The 14,286-nt window shown below is 44.4% G+C and overlaps 1 protein-coding gene across 1 annotated transcript; it reads right to left on the reverse strand.

The window, feature by feature from the left end:
• Positions 1–126: 126 nt before the first annotated feature.
• On the reverse strand, positions 127–6,888 carry GUCA2A (guanylate cyclase activator 2A). The gene is made up of 3 exons (XM_060684738.2): positions 5,539–6,888; positions 4,192–4,375; positions 127–803 (listed from the first exon to the last, which is right to left on the reverse strand). Exons 1-3 carry the CDS (start codon positions 5,608–5,610, stop codon positions 739–741), a joined length of 321 nt encoding a protein of 106 aa, XP_060540721.2. The 5' UTR covers positions 5,611–6,888; the 3' UTR covers positions 127–738.
• Positions 6,889–14,286: the final 7,398 nt, after the last annotated feature.

Consider the following 14,286-nt stretch of genomic DNA (forward strand, 5'->3'; position numbering starts at 1 on the left):
TTGACCGAATAATCTCTTTCCCATCAGGACAGCTTCATTGTTTTGGAAGGATGGATGGGCATTTTTATGGCGCTCAGGGGCTCCCACCCACCAAAGGCGGAGAGAGCAGAGCAGGAGATTTAAGAGTTACAGAAGTACAAAAATAAATTTATTGAAGGGAAGGGATGGAGGAGAAGAAAAAGCCCGAAGCAGCTGTGGGCAGGGAGTGGAGTGAACTTGGAGAAAAAAGTGGCAGAAACATAGCAAAGGATGCTAACTTTGCGGCAAAGAGTTAAAAAGCAAACATATCTTTAGATTAGCTTAGGTTAACAAGAGTTGGAAGGGACTCTCGAGGTCATCTAGTCCAACCCCCTGCCTAAGCAGGAGCAGTGGAGCCAAAAAGTACAGTTTCTATCTTATGTTGGGCTTAGTTTCGATCAAACAAAGTTTTACGGTTCAAAAGTAAACCGAGCGTGCTTCGGAAGCCATCTCAGTGTGGTTTGCCCAACAAACCACGGTTAAGGAAACAATGGCTTGGGGGAGGGTGGGGGGGTGGTAATGTGTGAACGCAGCTACTGAGAAGGAGGCTTTGTGGGTTTGTTTCCAGGATCGTGGCTGGTTTTCCGTGTCCTTTCCCCCGTCTCTCTCGATGCCAGTCCTGAATTCTACGGCGATGACCCAGAGGTGACTTCGAACATGAGGTTTGTAGGATGGGTGACCACCAGGCGATCACCAGTGGAGAGCACGGCTGGTTCTCACTTAACACCCGGAACAGGCGACGTTAAAGCAGATTTCGCAGGTCTCGGGGTCGCTGGCGATGGCGTCTGAAGACAAGGAAGACAAGACGGGTTCAAGAGATCTTCCCCGACACCCGTTCACCTGAGCGACTTCGCTCTTAAAGAAGTTGCTAGAAGTTGCCCGAATTCTCTGTGCCACCCAACCTATCAACCATCTATGAGTGCTACGACCGAGTAATTATAAATCGTTAGAGAGGAAATTGGTAGAAGGGACTCTGGGTAGCTCTGAGCTTGGTGCTTTCTTGCAAACGTTTCATGACCCAAGTAGGTAACATCATCAGTGTTTCAAGGGAAGGGCGTTTGTGGGAAGGAGAAGGAGGAAGAGGAGGAGGAGGAGGAGGAGGAGGAGGAGGAGGAGGAGAAGAAGAAGAAGAAGAAGAAGAAGAAGAAGAGGAGGAGGAGGAGGAGGAGGAGGAGGAGGAGGAGGAGGAGGAGGAGAAGGAGAAGAAGAAGAAGAAGAAGAAGAAGAAGAGGAGGAGGAGGAGGAGGAGGAGGAGGAGAAGGAGAAGAAGAAGAAGAAGAAGAAGAAGAAGAAGAAGAGGAGGAGGAGGAGGAGGAGGAGGAGGAGGAGGAGGAGAAGGAGAAGAAGAAGAAGAAGAAGAAGAGGAGGAGGAGGAGGAGGAGGAGGAGGAGGAGGAGGAGAAGGAGAAGGAGAAGAAGAAGAAGAAGAAGAAGAAGAAGAAGAGGAGGAGGAGGAGGAGGAGGAGGAGGAGGAGGAGGAGAAGGAGAAGAAGAAGAAGAAGAAGAAGAAGAAGAAGAAGAAGAGGAGGAGGAGGAGGAGGAGGAGGAGGAGGAGGAGGAGAAGGAGAAGAAGAAGAAGAAGAAGAAGAAGAGGAGGAGGAGGAGGAGGAGGAGGAGGAGGAGGAGGAGAAGGAGGAGGAGAAGAAGAAGAAGAAGAAGAAGAAGAAGAAGAAGAAGAAGAAGAAGAAGAAGAAGAAGAAGAAGAGGAGGAGGAGGAGGAGGAGGAGGAGGAGGAGGAGGAGGAGGAGGAGGAGAAGGAGGTGGAGAAGGAGGAGGAGGAAGAAAAAGACTGTGGGGTGCACTTGATGCACTCTGAGCTTGGTTGTTTACTTGCAGACGTTTAATGACCCAACTAGGTTACATTATCAGTGTTTGAAGGGAAGGGGTTTTTTGCTCTCTTTTCCTATATAAGCGGCATGTCCTGACAATGTTTGTGTGAGTAAACAACAGCCCAATTGAGGATCTGCCAAGTGTACTCTCCCCCAACGGTGACAGCCAAGCCACTTGTATATAAACGGAGATCAAACAAACCCACACTCCCTCCTAACACTGATGATGTTCCCTTGCTGGATCATGAAACGTCTTCAAGAAAACAACTAAGCTCAGAGAGCACTGAGGGTTTCACACAAAGTAATTTAAAAAAAAAAAAAACTATAACAAAAGTAGTTCAAAAGAAGAAGCATTCGCCTCTCTCCGGCTTATTTGTTTAAATCCCAAGGGAGTTTTTCCATTTTTTAAAAAAAAGTTCTAGAGAAGAAACAACAGCCAGGCAGGGTAGACACACTCATTGGAACAGGAAAAAAGGTGGCGGGGAGAAACCAGCTTAATAATTTTCTCTTTAGCCACTTCGAGACTCTGAATTTCCAAAGTGATCGGCGGAGAAGCCTCAGAGTCCTCTGGAAGTATCCCGTGATGTTCTTCAGGTACTTCATGAGGACTAGCGGAACGGAAGGGTTAAAACAACCAGGAAGTAAGTGTCAGTTAGTCATCGGAAAAATCTTCCCAAGAAAGATATTCAGCAATGCCTGGAGGGACAGCGACCAAATTTCGACAGAAGCTGAACGGGATAAAAACAGTTGCAAATTTCTGCCCCGGGGGGGTCAAGGATGGGCTAGATGACCTCCCGGCTCCCATGCAAACTGTCCATTCAATGATTTAGGTGAGGATTCTTTCGGGGGGGGGAGGAAACAGGACTTGCAAACACCCCCCACCCACCCCCAAAACCGAGGTCCTGACTTAAATTTTGGAGAATTTGCAATCCGGATGGACGAATCGCTGCAGAATTTTTCCGTTGTGACGTACAAACGACAAAATAACACAACTCTCGGGGGGGGGGGAGGGCAGGGGGGTTTACGCAACTTTCGGAGCCGTGAAGCAGGTATGGCCAAATGACCATCGCCGGGCTCACGCCTCGCGGGATGAGGAGTCCTCGATGTACGACCTTCACTTAACAGCCGTGTTACGGTAGTGGCCAAAATGGTGGAAACCTTTTGGGGAAAGTTGTATTTTTGAGGTTTGGTGGGTAATAACACCACTATTTTGGGGGGGAGTTTCAAGATCATCCTATTCCACTGCCTGGGAATAGCCTAGACCTTAACCCAATTGAAAATCTATGGATTTTCCGACTCAAGAAACTGGTTAGTCAGAAGCGACCCAGCCATAAAACCCAGTTAATGGAAGCCGTCATTCCATCTTGGTTTGACATGATAACAGCTGCAGAACTCAAAGGCTTGGTTCACTCCGTGGGAAATAAATAAATAAATAAATAAATAAATAAATAAATAAATAAATAAATAAATAAATAAATAAATAAATAAAAAGACGTTGTAAGGCCGTCATTCATGCTAAAAGTTACCCAACGAAGGATTAACCGACATGGGGATCATTTTTGCATATCTCGTTTTTTTTTTCTACATGTTTTACTTTTCTTCTTTATACGGTGACGGCTATTCTAATCGCAAATCCTTCATTAAAGTTATGGCGTTACATTCTTCATTAAATTATCTTTCCATGGATATATAATTTTATGGTACTACTCCCCCCAAAAAAGTGGTGTGATTAGCTACTTTTAGAAAATTACACTTTTCCCGAAAGTTTTCCACAATTTTGCTGTATATAGGTAGTCATTTGTCCACTGTGGGAATCAAAACGTCCTTCCGTTTTGGTGCATAAAATTCGAGCCGTCGCCGACTTACGACCCACAACTGAGCCCCAAATTTCCAGCTGCTAAGCGAGACGTGCGCTGAGTGAATTTTGCTCCCAGTTTTACGATGTTTCTTACCGCCGCGGCAGTTCGCGAATCGCTCACCCCGGTGGTTAAGCGAATCTGGCTCCTCCGTTGGGTTTGCTCGCCCGAAGGTCGCAAAAGGGGAATGTTGCGACCGTCATAAATGTGAGCCGCTGGCTGAAAACATCTGGGTTTTAATCACCCGGCCCTGGGGAGGCTGCAATGGTCGTAAGTGTGAAACAGTCACGTTTTTTCAGTGCCGTTGTCACTCCCTAAAGGAACGGTTAGCCTGTCCAGTACTCATTTAACAACGGCAGCGATTTGCTTAACAACGGTGGCAAAACTCACTTAATAGATGTTTCACTTAGCGACGTACATGGGGGGGCCTCAAATGTGGTCGTAACTCAAGGATTCCAATGAAGGTTTAACTCAGTCAGTTTTACCTACCGAGGGTTCGAAACACAGCAGCAACTTTCGGCGTGGAGCAGAGAGGCGCGAATTCACTGGGAAGTTCGGGGTCTAAGCAAGCAGGCTCCAGTCCCCTGCTTCGGAAACGGGGGTTTTGGGGTGCAGCATCCAGAACCTTCTTCAAGGCTTTGATCGAATCCCAAGAGAAGGACATATTTTGGACCTGGGCAGGATGGACAGACGAAAAAAAAAAACATATTTCTCGCTTCTCAAAAAGCTCCAGAAATGGAGCACCCACAACTTCTGGAGGTGATTTTAATTGATTTGGGATTCGAATGAGAGAATAGCAGAGTGGGAAGGGACCTTGGAGGTCTTCTAGTCCAACCCCCTGCTCAAGCAGGAAAACTCTATGTGCCATTTCAGAAAAAGGGCTGTCCAATCTCTTCTGAAAAACCTCCAGTGATGGAGAAGGAAGGAGGGAAGGAAGGAAGGAAGGAAGGAAGGAAGGAAGGAAGGAAGGAAGGAAGGAAGGGCTGGGAAGGAAGGAAGGAAAGATGTGATGGATGGGAAGGAAGGAAGGAAGGGATGGATAGGAAGGAAGGAAGTGAAGAGGGAGGGAGGGAGGGAGGGAGGGAGGGAAGGAAGGAAGGAAGGAAGGAAGGAAGGAAGGGAGGGAGGGAGGGATGGAGGGAGGGAGGAAGGAAGGAAGGAAGGAAGGAAGGAAGGAAGGAAAAAGAATAGCAAAATAACAGAATAACAGGGTTATCTCTTTCTCTCTCTTTCTCTTTCTCTCTCTCTCTTTGCACAGTTTTTAAATATATTTACTTAATTTAAAATAGAAGATTGCTCTATTTTGTAGCTGCACTGGTTACTCTTTTTCTACATATTTTTTTTTCTTACTACCTTTTACAATTCCCTCCATTTTTACACTTCCCATGTTTCCCCCCCCCCACCCTTTGTGTTATTTTGTATTTACCAATCAAATTTATTTTTATTTAATTTGTATACCGCCCTTCTCCTAGTGGACTCAGGGCGGTGCACCGCCAGAACTAAAACACATGCCAATACAAAATTTAAAATTATTAAAAGAATTATTTAAAAAATTATTTGCCAAGGGGGGGTGGGGAAAGGAAAGAAAAGAAAGAAAGAAAGAAAGAAAGAAGAAAGAAAGAAAGAAAGAAAGAGAGAAAGAAGAAAGAAAGAAAGAAAGAAAGAAAGAAAGAAAGAAAGAAAGAAAGAAAGAAAGAAAGATTGAAGTTCTCCAGAGAGACCCTGGACGACAGAGGTCCATCCTTTGGACATCTAACTCAGCATTGAGCAAATCCCAGCTTCTCACTCTCCTAACCCAAAGAGCAATCCTCAACTACTACACACCGTAAATATTACCTGGACGGTGATGCCTTCGGCGAGGACCGGCAGGAGGCACAAAGCAAGAATCAACATCCAAGAAGACTTCATGGCGGAACGGTGATTCTAGCTCTTCCTTAGCCCGGGGAAGACAAGTGAGACCTTTGACTTTGACGGCGAGAAAATGGTGCTTTTAAAAAGGGAATCCTGGGTTACTGAATAACTAGGATCTCATGGCACTGGTTAGGACGGTGGTTGTAAAACAGAAACAAGTCCGAACCGCAAACAATCCAAGGATGGGGTGCGGCGTTGAGCAATGTTAGACGTCATTTTTATGGCCGTCCTTCAGAACTGAGGGACGCGGTTGAAGTGTGGGGCGATGGCCCCCACCCTCCCACTCCCCAGGGAAAGGACATCCACCGAGGAGAGATCTCGCTGGCCCGCGAGCCGCACCTGTTGAATTAAACTTGACGGGAACGGGACGGGACGTTAAATTAAAAAATTAAAATGAAAAGGATGTCTTCAGAATTGGAGGTGGCTTGCTAGGTTTCCTTCAGGGGTGGGGATTCAGCCGGTTCGCACCACTTCGGGCGAACCGGTTGTTAACTTTCTGAGCAGTTTGATGGACTGATTGCTGGAAGAAAGAATTAAGGCAGAGAACCGGTTGTTAAATTATTTGAATCCCACTACTGGTTTGCTTCCTAGATTTACCTCCAGCTAACCCTGGTGTGAAGGAGCATAAAGGGCTTCACACATGCGAGTTCAGATGAAGGGAAGGGTCGGGGGGAAGACCTTGAGCCAGGTCTCAAGGTTTTTCTTGAGAATGAGGTTACGGGTTTGGGGGGGGGTCCTCGGCGCTCTCTGAGCTTGGCTGTTTTCTTGTGGACATTTCACGACCCAGCTAAGGGACGTCATCAGTGCTAGAAGGCGATGGGGGTTTGAGGAGAGGAGGAGGAGGATTGTGGGGCCCTTGGGGCTCTCTGAGCTTGGCTGTTTTCTTGTGGACGTTTCACGACCCACTTAGGGAACATCATCAGTGCTGGCAGGGAGTGGGGGTTGCGTTCTGTTTATATATAAGTAGCTTTGCTTGCAGGCAGCAACCCCTGCTCCCTTCTAGCACTGATGATGTTGCCTAGTTGGGTTATTAAATGTCTGCAAGTAAATAACCAACTCAGAAAGCACCAGGGATTCCACAGTCCTCCTTCTCTTTCTCCTTCTCCTTCTGCTCCTCTTCCTTCTTCTTTCCTCCTCCTCATCCCCTTCCCCCCCTCTTTTTTCTTTCTTCCTTCTTCTTCTCCGTCATTACTTCTTCTTTCCTTTTCCCAATTCTTTCTCCTTTCCCTTCTCCTCCCTTCCTCATTCTCTCTTCTTTCCTTCTTCCTTCTCCTTCTCCGTCACCTTCTCCTTCTTTCCTTCTCCTCCCCTCCCCTGTTCTTTCCTTCCTTTTTCTCTTTCTCCTCCTCTCTCTCTGTCTCCTCCTCCTCCTCCTCTCTTCTTTCCTTCTTCCTTCTCCCGCTCCTTCTCCATCACCACTTCTTCTTTCCTTCTTCTTTCTTCTTTCTCCTTTCTCCTTTCCCTTCTCCTCCCTTCCTCCTTCTCCTTCTCACTTCTTTTCTTCTTCCTTCTTCCTTCTTCCTTCTCCTCCTCCTCCTCTCTTCTTTCCTTCTTTCCTTCTTCCTTCTCCTGCTCCTTCTCCATCACCACTTCTTCTTTCCTTTTCCTTCTTTCTCCTTTCTCCTTTCTCCTTTCCCTTCTTCTCCTTTCCTCCTTCTCCTTCTCACTTCTTTCCTTCTTCCTTCTTCCTTCTTCCTTCTCCTTCTTCTCCTTCTCCTTCTCCTTCTCCTTCTCCTTCTCCTTCTCCTTCTCCTTCTCCTTCTCCTTCTCCTTCTCTGGGACAGCAAAGTGTGGAGCTAAAACTCAATGTCTGATCCAGAAGACTGTCATCACTGTTTTATTTCACTCTTAAAAGCCGTTCCTGAGTTATGTGTGCGAGAAATTGCCTCGAGCTGGTTATTCAGCACAACTCCGCTTTTCCGTTTTGGAAACATCAAGCAATTCACTCTTATAAATGCTTATAAACATAAACCAATAAAAAAAAAAAGCAGATTAAATTGGGGGCCAGACAGGAAAATGCCAGCTACATATTGGCTGAGGTCATGATGATTCCTGGAAAATAAAGATGAATCTGCAAATAAAGTGGGGAGGTGATTGACATCCGAGTTGCAGAACGAAGAAGAAGAAAAGAAAATGATAACAATTTTACAAGAAGGGAATATTGGAATAACAGATGATGTGGATATGACAAAAGTGTTATATTACTTTACACAAAGATCAAGAAATTTCTTTGGAAAAAATATTTCTTTCTTTCTCTCTCTTTCTCTCTCTCTTTTATCTGTCTGTCTGTCTATCTCTCTCTCTTTTATCTCTCTCTCTCTTTATCTTGCTCTCTTTTTATCTCTTTTTTATCTGTCTTTATCTTTCTCTGTCTTTCTCTATTTCTCTCTATCTGTCTCTCTCTCTTTTATCTCTCTCTCTGTTTATCTTTCTTTTTCTCTCAATCTCTCTGTCTCCCTATTTATCTCTCTCTCTTTCTCTCTCTTTCTCTCAATCTATCTTTCTCTCTCTCTCTTTATCTGTCCCTCCTTATCTGTCTTTATCTCTCTGTGTCTTTCTCTTTCTCTCTTTCTCTCTCTCTATCTCTCTCTTTAATCTGTCTCTTGCTATCAGACTTTCTCTCTCTCTCTCTCTTTATCTCTCTCTCTCTTTATCTCAATCTCTCTTTATCTCTCTCTCTTTATCTCTCTCTCCTTTCTCTCTCTCTCTCTCTCTGTGTGCATGGTTTTTAATATATTTACTTAATTTAAAATATTAATTTAAAACAGAAGATTGCTATATTTTGTATCTGTACTGGAAAATGTTATTCTTTATCTACCTATTTGTTTCAGGATTATTATTTTTCTTATCGCTTTACAATTCCCTCCATTGTACGCTTCCCAATTTCCCCCCTTTTGTGTTATTTTGTATTTACCCATAAAATTATTTGCCAAAGGGGTGGGGAGGAAAGAAAGACAATAGATGTGAAGAATTGGCTTCTGATATACTTCACAGCAATTATAAATTCAAACTTATTTTAACCTCTAAAGCTACTCCTTTTCTCTCTATAATCTGGGCTATCTAAATCATAAAAAATCATAAATCAGCAATTCCCGTGGTTGTTTTTTTCCATGGTTACACAATAAAATCCACAACACGTTTTCAGGCACAAGGTTTGAATGCTCTGAGGCTTTCCCAAAATGATAATCATTTTAGAATCTGCACGAACAAGACTTTTACCAGGGAAACAATTAAAAAAAAAACAAAACAATTTGAAACTTTCAGATCTTGGTAATCTATCTAGCCAGGGAGAGAGAGAGAAAAAAATATGTCCAGATTGCGGGAGATTAATTTTTGACCTGGAACACACCTGTTTAAAGGTGTGCCTGACACTTCGGACTGATTGTAAATTGTGTTTAAATCTTTATTGTTTCGTGTTTTCAGCCAGACGTGCAATCCTAGTGACGCAACTCTCTCTCTCTCTCTCTCTCCCTGCCAAAAAGAGGAATTGATCCTCAGGGACGCAAATATTGACTTTTGGTAATAGGGAACCAGATTGTATTTTCTAAAGATAAAACGTGGCTGCGATGGAGGCCAAGAATTGTTCTCAGGGGCCAAACAGTCAGAAGCCGATTTTGTTTCCCAGAAATGCAGGTTTTTTCCCCCCTCCTGATTCTCATTCTTATTCTTATTCCTCCTCCTCCTCTTCTTCTTCTTCTTCTCCTTCTCCAAGTTCTCCTCCTCTTTCTTCTCTCCTACCCCTCCTCCCCTCATCTTTCTCCTCCTCCTTCACTCCTCCTTCTCCTTCTCCTCCTTCTCCTCCTCTTCTTCTTCTCCTTTCTCCTCCTCCCCTCCACCTCTTCTTCCTCCTCCTCCCCTCCTCCTCCTCTCCCTTCCCCCTCCTTCCCTTTTCCTCCCTTCCCCCTCCCTCCCTCCCTCTTCCTTCCTTCCTTCCTTCCTTCCTTCCTTCCTTCCTTCCTTCCTTCCTTCCTTTCTTTCTTTCTTTCTTTCTTTCTTTCTTTCTTTCTTTCTTTCTCATCATATTGAAGAACCGCTCACGGGCAGCCTAAAATAAAACATAAAAAGCATAAAAGCATCCACAGGTGCCTCTCACTCTACTATAACCAGCCTCACCTAGCCACGGAAATTCTTTTCCCAATTGTGCAAGGACCTTCGGTCCCGTATTAATTGCAGGAAAAATTTGGGAGCCCATTCTGCCCAATCTCCGAATCAACTTGATTTTGCCAATCAATCCCCTTCCCCCCCGCATCCATCCTGAGGATGGACTCTAGCTGGATTTCTCGGGATCAAGGGGATAATAACCGATCGCCTGTTTTGGATTTAATGATTAAATGGTTTGTGGGGGTGGGGTTTGGCAGCCCGAAGGCCGTTTCTAACTGGCCATCAAAAGAGAAACCGAGGCAGGATGAAAGAGAGAAGAAAGGAAGGAAGGGGGATTGTGAATCTAATCTTGCGAAGTTTCTTCTCGGTAATATTGTACTGAAAACTAGGGCATACAAAACCTTTGCCAGACCAATTCTCGAATACAGTTCGTCTGCCTGGAACCCGCACTGCATATCGGACATTAATACCGTGTTTCCCCCGAAAATAAGACCCTGTTTTATATTTTTTTTGAACCCTGAAATAAGCGCTTGGCCTAATTTTCGGGGAGGTCTTATTATTTTGGGGCACGTGGAGCAAGATGGGGCTCCCCTTGCCATCTTACCAGATTTCCAGCTCGGTCTCCCTAACCCTAACCAGAGGAAATGGTTAAATATTTTCAGGGAGGACTTATTTTCGGGGAAACACGGTACAACTGAGCGAGTCCAGAGATATTTCACGAGAAGAGTCCTCCACTCCTCTATTTGCAAAAAAAATACCTTATGCCACCATGCTTGAAATTTTGGGGCTTAGACAACTTAGAACTACGCCGCCTTCGGTCCGACCTAAGCGTAATACACAAAATTATCTGCTGCAACGTCCTAATGCCACCATGCTTGAAATTTTGGGGCTTAGACAACTTAGAACTACGCCGCCTTCGGTCCGACCTAAGCGTAGTACACAAAATTATCTGCTGCAACGTCCTACCTGTCAACGACTACTCCAGCTTCAACCACAACAATAGACGAGCACACAATAGATACGAACTCATGGCAAACCATTCCAAACTCGATTGCAGAAAATACGACTTCAGCAACAGAGTGGTCAATGCCTGGAATGCACTACCTGACTCTGTGGTCTCATCCCCAAACTCCCCAAAACTTTAACTTAAACTTAAACTGTCTACTGTCGACCTCACCCCATTCCTAAGAGGTCTGTAAGGGGTTTGGGCATAAGCGCACCAGCGTGCCTTCCGTCCCTGTCCTACTGTCCCCCATTTATTCGTATCCTTTTCGTGTATTTATAATTATGTTTACACTTGTTTCTGTAATCTTATACGTGCCTGACCAATAAATAAATAAAATAAAATAAAAATAAATTGTGGCAGAGAGGCGGGCAGGGGGGGAAATGTAAACATCCTTCAGATGCGCCCGAAAATAAAATGCATTGGTTGGGGGCTTGGATTCTCCCACGGGGGGAGGGAGGGGGGGTTTAAAGCCCACCCAAATCTTTCCCTTGTTTGCAAACAAGGCAGAAGCTTTGCATTCACACACAACCCCGGCCTGCTTCGGTTTCCATGGAAACCGGCTATTCCTTGCCAGTTGGGCAGCTCAGGAAAAATATATATATATTTATTCATATGTATATATATACATACAGTTGTGGGCAACCCAATTTCTGTTGCACATCACACATTGCAATGCAGCAATCCAACCTTTTACTCCAGGGAACGGGTTGGGATTGAAAAAGGAATCGGGAAGATTCCTGCAACCGGTTAGAATTCCAGCCAAAGGGATTTATTTATTTATTTATTTATTTTTGGCCCAAATGGAAAAAATAATCTTGGGAACAAATCGCTCGTCCGTTTAATCTCCTGCGGAGGGCGGGTTTTCCAGAAAAGGGATTAATTCTTGGGGAAGTCGCACAAAGGGTTAAAAATCAAGCCGCGGGGAACATCTGTCCTTGACTCTATTTTTCCCCAACTCGGATTATTTTTTTTTTAAAAAAAGATAATGATATAAATAAATCCTGGTGTATAAATTAAGCAGGATGCTTGTATGATAGTTGTTTCCCTATGGGTCTAATACACCTTAGGCAACTTGAAGATGGGTGGACTTCAGCTCCCAGCATTCCCCAGCCAGGTATGCTTGTGATGGCCAGGGAATTCTGGGAGTTGAAGTCCACCTATCTTTAAATTCTTAAGTTTAAAATTCTTAAAAGACTAAGAACCATTGGCTCAACAGCTACAAACTTCTCTCTCTCTTTCTCTCTTGCTTTCTTTTTCTCTCTTTCTTTCTCTCTCCCCCTCATTCTCTCTCTCCCTCGTTCTCTCTTTCTCTCTCTCTCTTTCATTCTCTCTCTCCCTCTCTCTTTCTCTCATTCTCTCTCCCCCTCTTTCTCTCTCTCTCTTTCTCTCTCTCTCCCCCTCATTCTCTCTCTCCCTCGTTCTCTCTTTCTCTCTTTCTTTCTCTCTCCCCCTCATTCTCTCTCTCCCTTGTTCTCTTTCTCTCTCTCTCTCTTTCATTCTCTCTCTCCCTCTCTCTTTCTCTCATTCTCTCTCCCCCTCTTTCTCTCTCTCTCTCTTTCTCTCTCTCTTCCCCTCATTCTCTCTCTCCCTCGTTCTCTTTCTCTCTTTCTTTCTCTCTCTCTCTCCCTCATTCTCTCTCTCTCTCTCCCTCATTCTCTCTTTCTTTCTCTCTTTCTCTCCCCCCTTCTCTCCTTCTCTCCATTCTAATTTTGATGACATAAGAATTCTCCAGACTATTATTAATTTTTTATGTTTATTTATTAGAAGTATTTCAGGGCAACATTCAGCTCAGGTGAAAAATAATAAACAGGGGGGAAAAAAAACCAGACCAGGAGAAAACAATAGCTTAATTCACGACACCAGGTTTTTCAGAAGCTGCTCTCGCCACTATCACCACTGAATAATATTTGAAAGGGAACCCCGAGACCATCTAGTCCAACCTCCTCTGCTCAGGATGGGATCCGTGTACCTGTAATAATCATTTTTATTTATTGTATTGTATTGTATTGTATTGTATTGTATTGTATTGTATTGTATTGTATTGTATTGTATTGTATTGAATTGCATTGCATTGCATTGCATTGCATTGCATTGCATTGCATTGCATTGCATTGTTTTTAATTTAATTTAATTTAATTTAATTTAATTTAATTTAATTTAATTTAATTTAATTTAATTTTACTTTATTTTATTTTTGTTTTTATTATTATTTTATTTATTCTTTTGTTCTTTGATGTGCCTTTTCGTTTGTCGTGGTGTCTATCCTTTCCGGCGTTTAATTCACTTTTTTTTTTCCTTCTTCTTTTTAAAGGCTGCTTAAAAATCAGTTCGACTTAGCAATTCAAAGGAAGAGAATTTACCAACGGAGATTTCAGGATGATGCTGGGAAGGGAGGAATATCCTTAGGACAAGTGGCAGACGGATTGAATGATGTCTCCGTCTACAGCATGGGCATTTCAGGGGGGGAAAAAAACATGCATGTGTTTTATTAACCTCAAATCTTTCTCTTCTCCCTATAATCCTGTAATTTGGAGCTCAGCGCCCATCAGATGATGGCTCCATTTTTAATCTCCCCCCCCAAGCTCACGACCGCTGGGCCACGATTTTCATTCGTCCATCCCAGAGATAAAAAAACATCAAAATTCAGGTCACTGCTTCGTGGTCCCGTGGTCTGCGTCACACGTGTCTTTCACGGAGATTGGAGCTGCAGGGCGCCGGCCGGCTATTTCTCTCTCTCTTTTTTTTTTATACATATTTATAGCCACCAAGAATGTTTAGGAATCACTCAAGGCGGTGAACATAATGAAAACTCCTTCCCTCTTCCTATTTTTCTCACAACAACGTTGTGGGGGTGGGCTGGGAGAGAGGGGCTGGCCTAATAGAGCCACCCACCCAGCTTTCGTGCCTAAGGTAGGACTAGAATTCACAGTCTCCTGGGGATTGGCTCCAAAGTCACCCAGCTGGCTTTCGTTATGAAGGTGGGACTAGAACTCCCCAGTCACCCAGTGAAAGTCACCCAGTGGAGTTTCATGCCTAAGGCAGGACTTGAACTCCCAGTCACCTGGTGATTGGCTCCAAAGTCACCCAGCTGGCTTTCGTTATTAAAGTGGGACTAGAACTCCCTGTCTCCTGGTGATTGACTCAAAGTCTCCCAGCTCGCTTTCATGTCTAAGGAGGGACTAGAACTCCCTGTCTCCTGGTGATTGGCTCCAAAATCACCCAGCTGGCTTTCGTTATTAAAGTGGGACTAGAACTCCCTATCTCCTGGTGATTGACTCAAAGTCTCCTAGCTCGCTTTCATGTCTAAGGAGGGACTAGAACTCCCTGTCTCCTGGTGATTGACTCCAAGTCACCCAGCTGGCTTTCGTTATTAAAGTGGGACTAGAACTCCCTATCTCCTGGTGATTGGCTCAAAGTCTCCCAGCTCGCTTTCATGTCTAAGGAAGGACTAGAACTCCCTGTCTCCTGGTGATTGGCCCAAAGTCACCCAGCTGATTTTTATGCCTAAGGTAGGACTAGAACTCCTTGGCTCCTGGTCATTGGTCCAAAATCACCCAGCCGGCTTT

This window comes from Pantherophis guttatus, chromosome 15, assembly GCF_059756535.1.
Source record: "Pantherophis guttatus breed Tessera chromosome 15, ASM5975653v1, whole genome shotgun sequence".
NCBI classification, from domain to species: Eukaryota; Metazoa; Chordata; class Lepidosauria; order Squamata; family Colubridae; genus Pantherophis; species Pantherophis guttatus.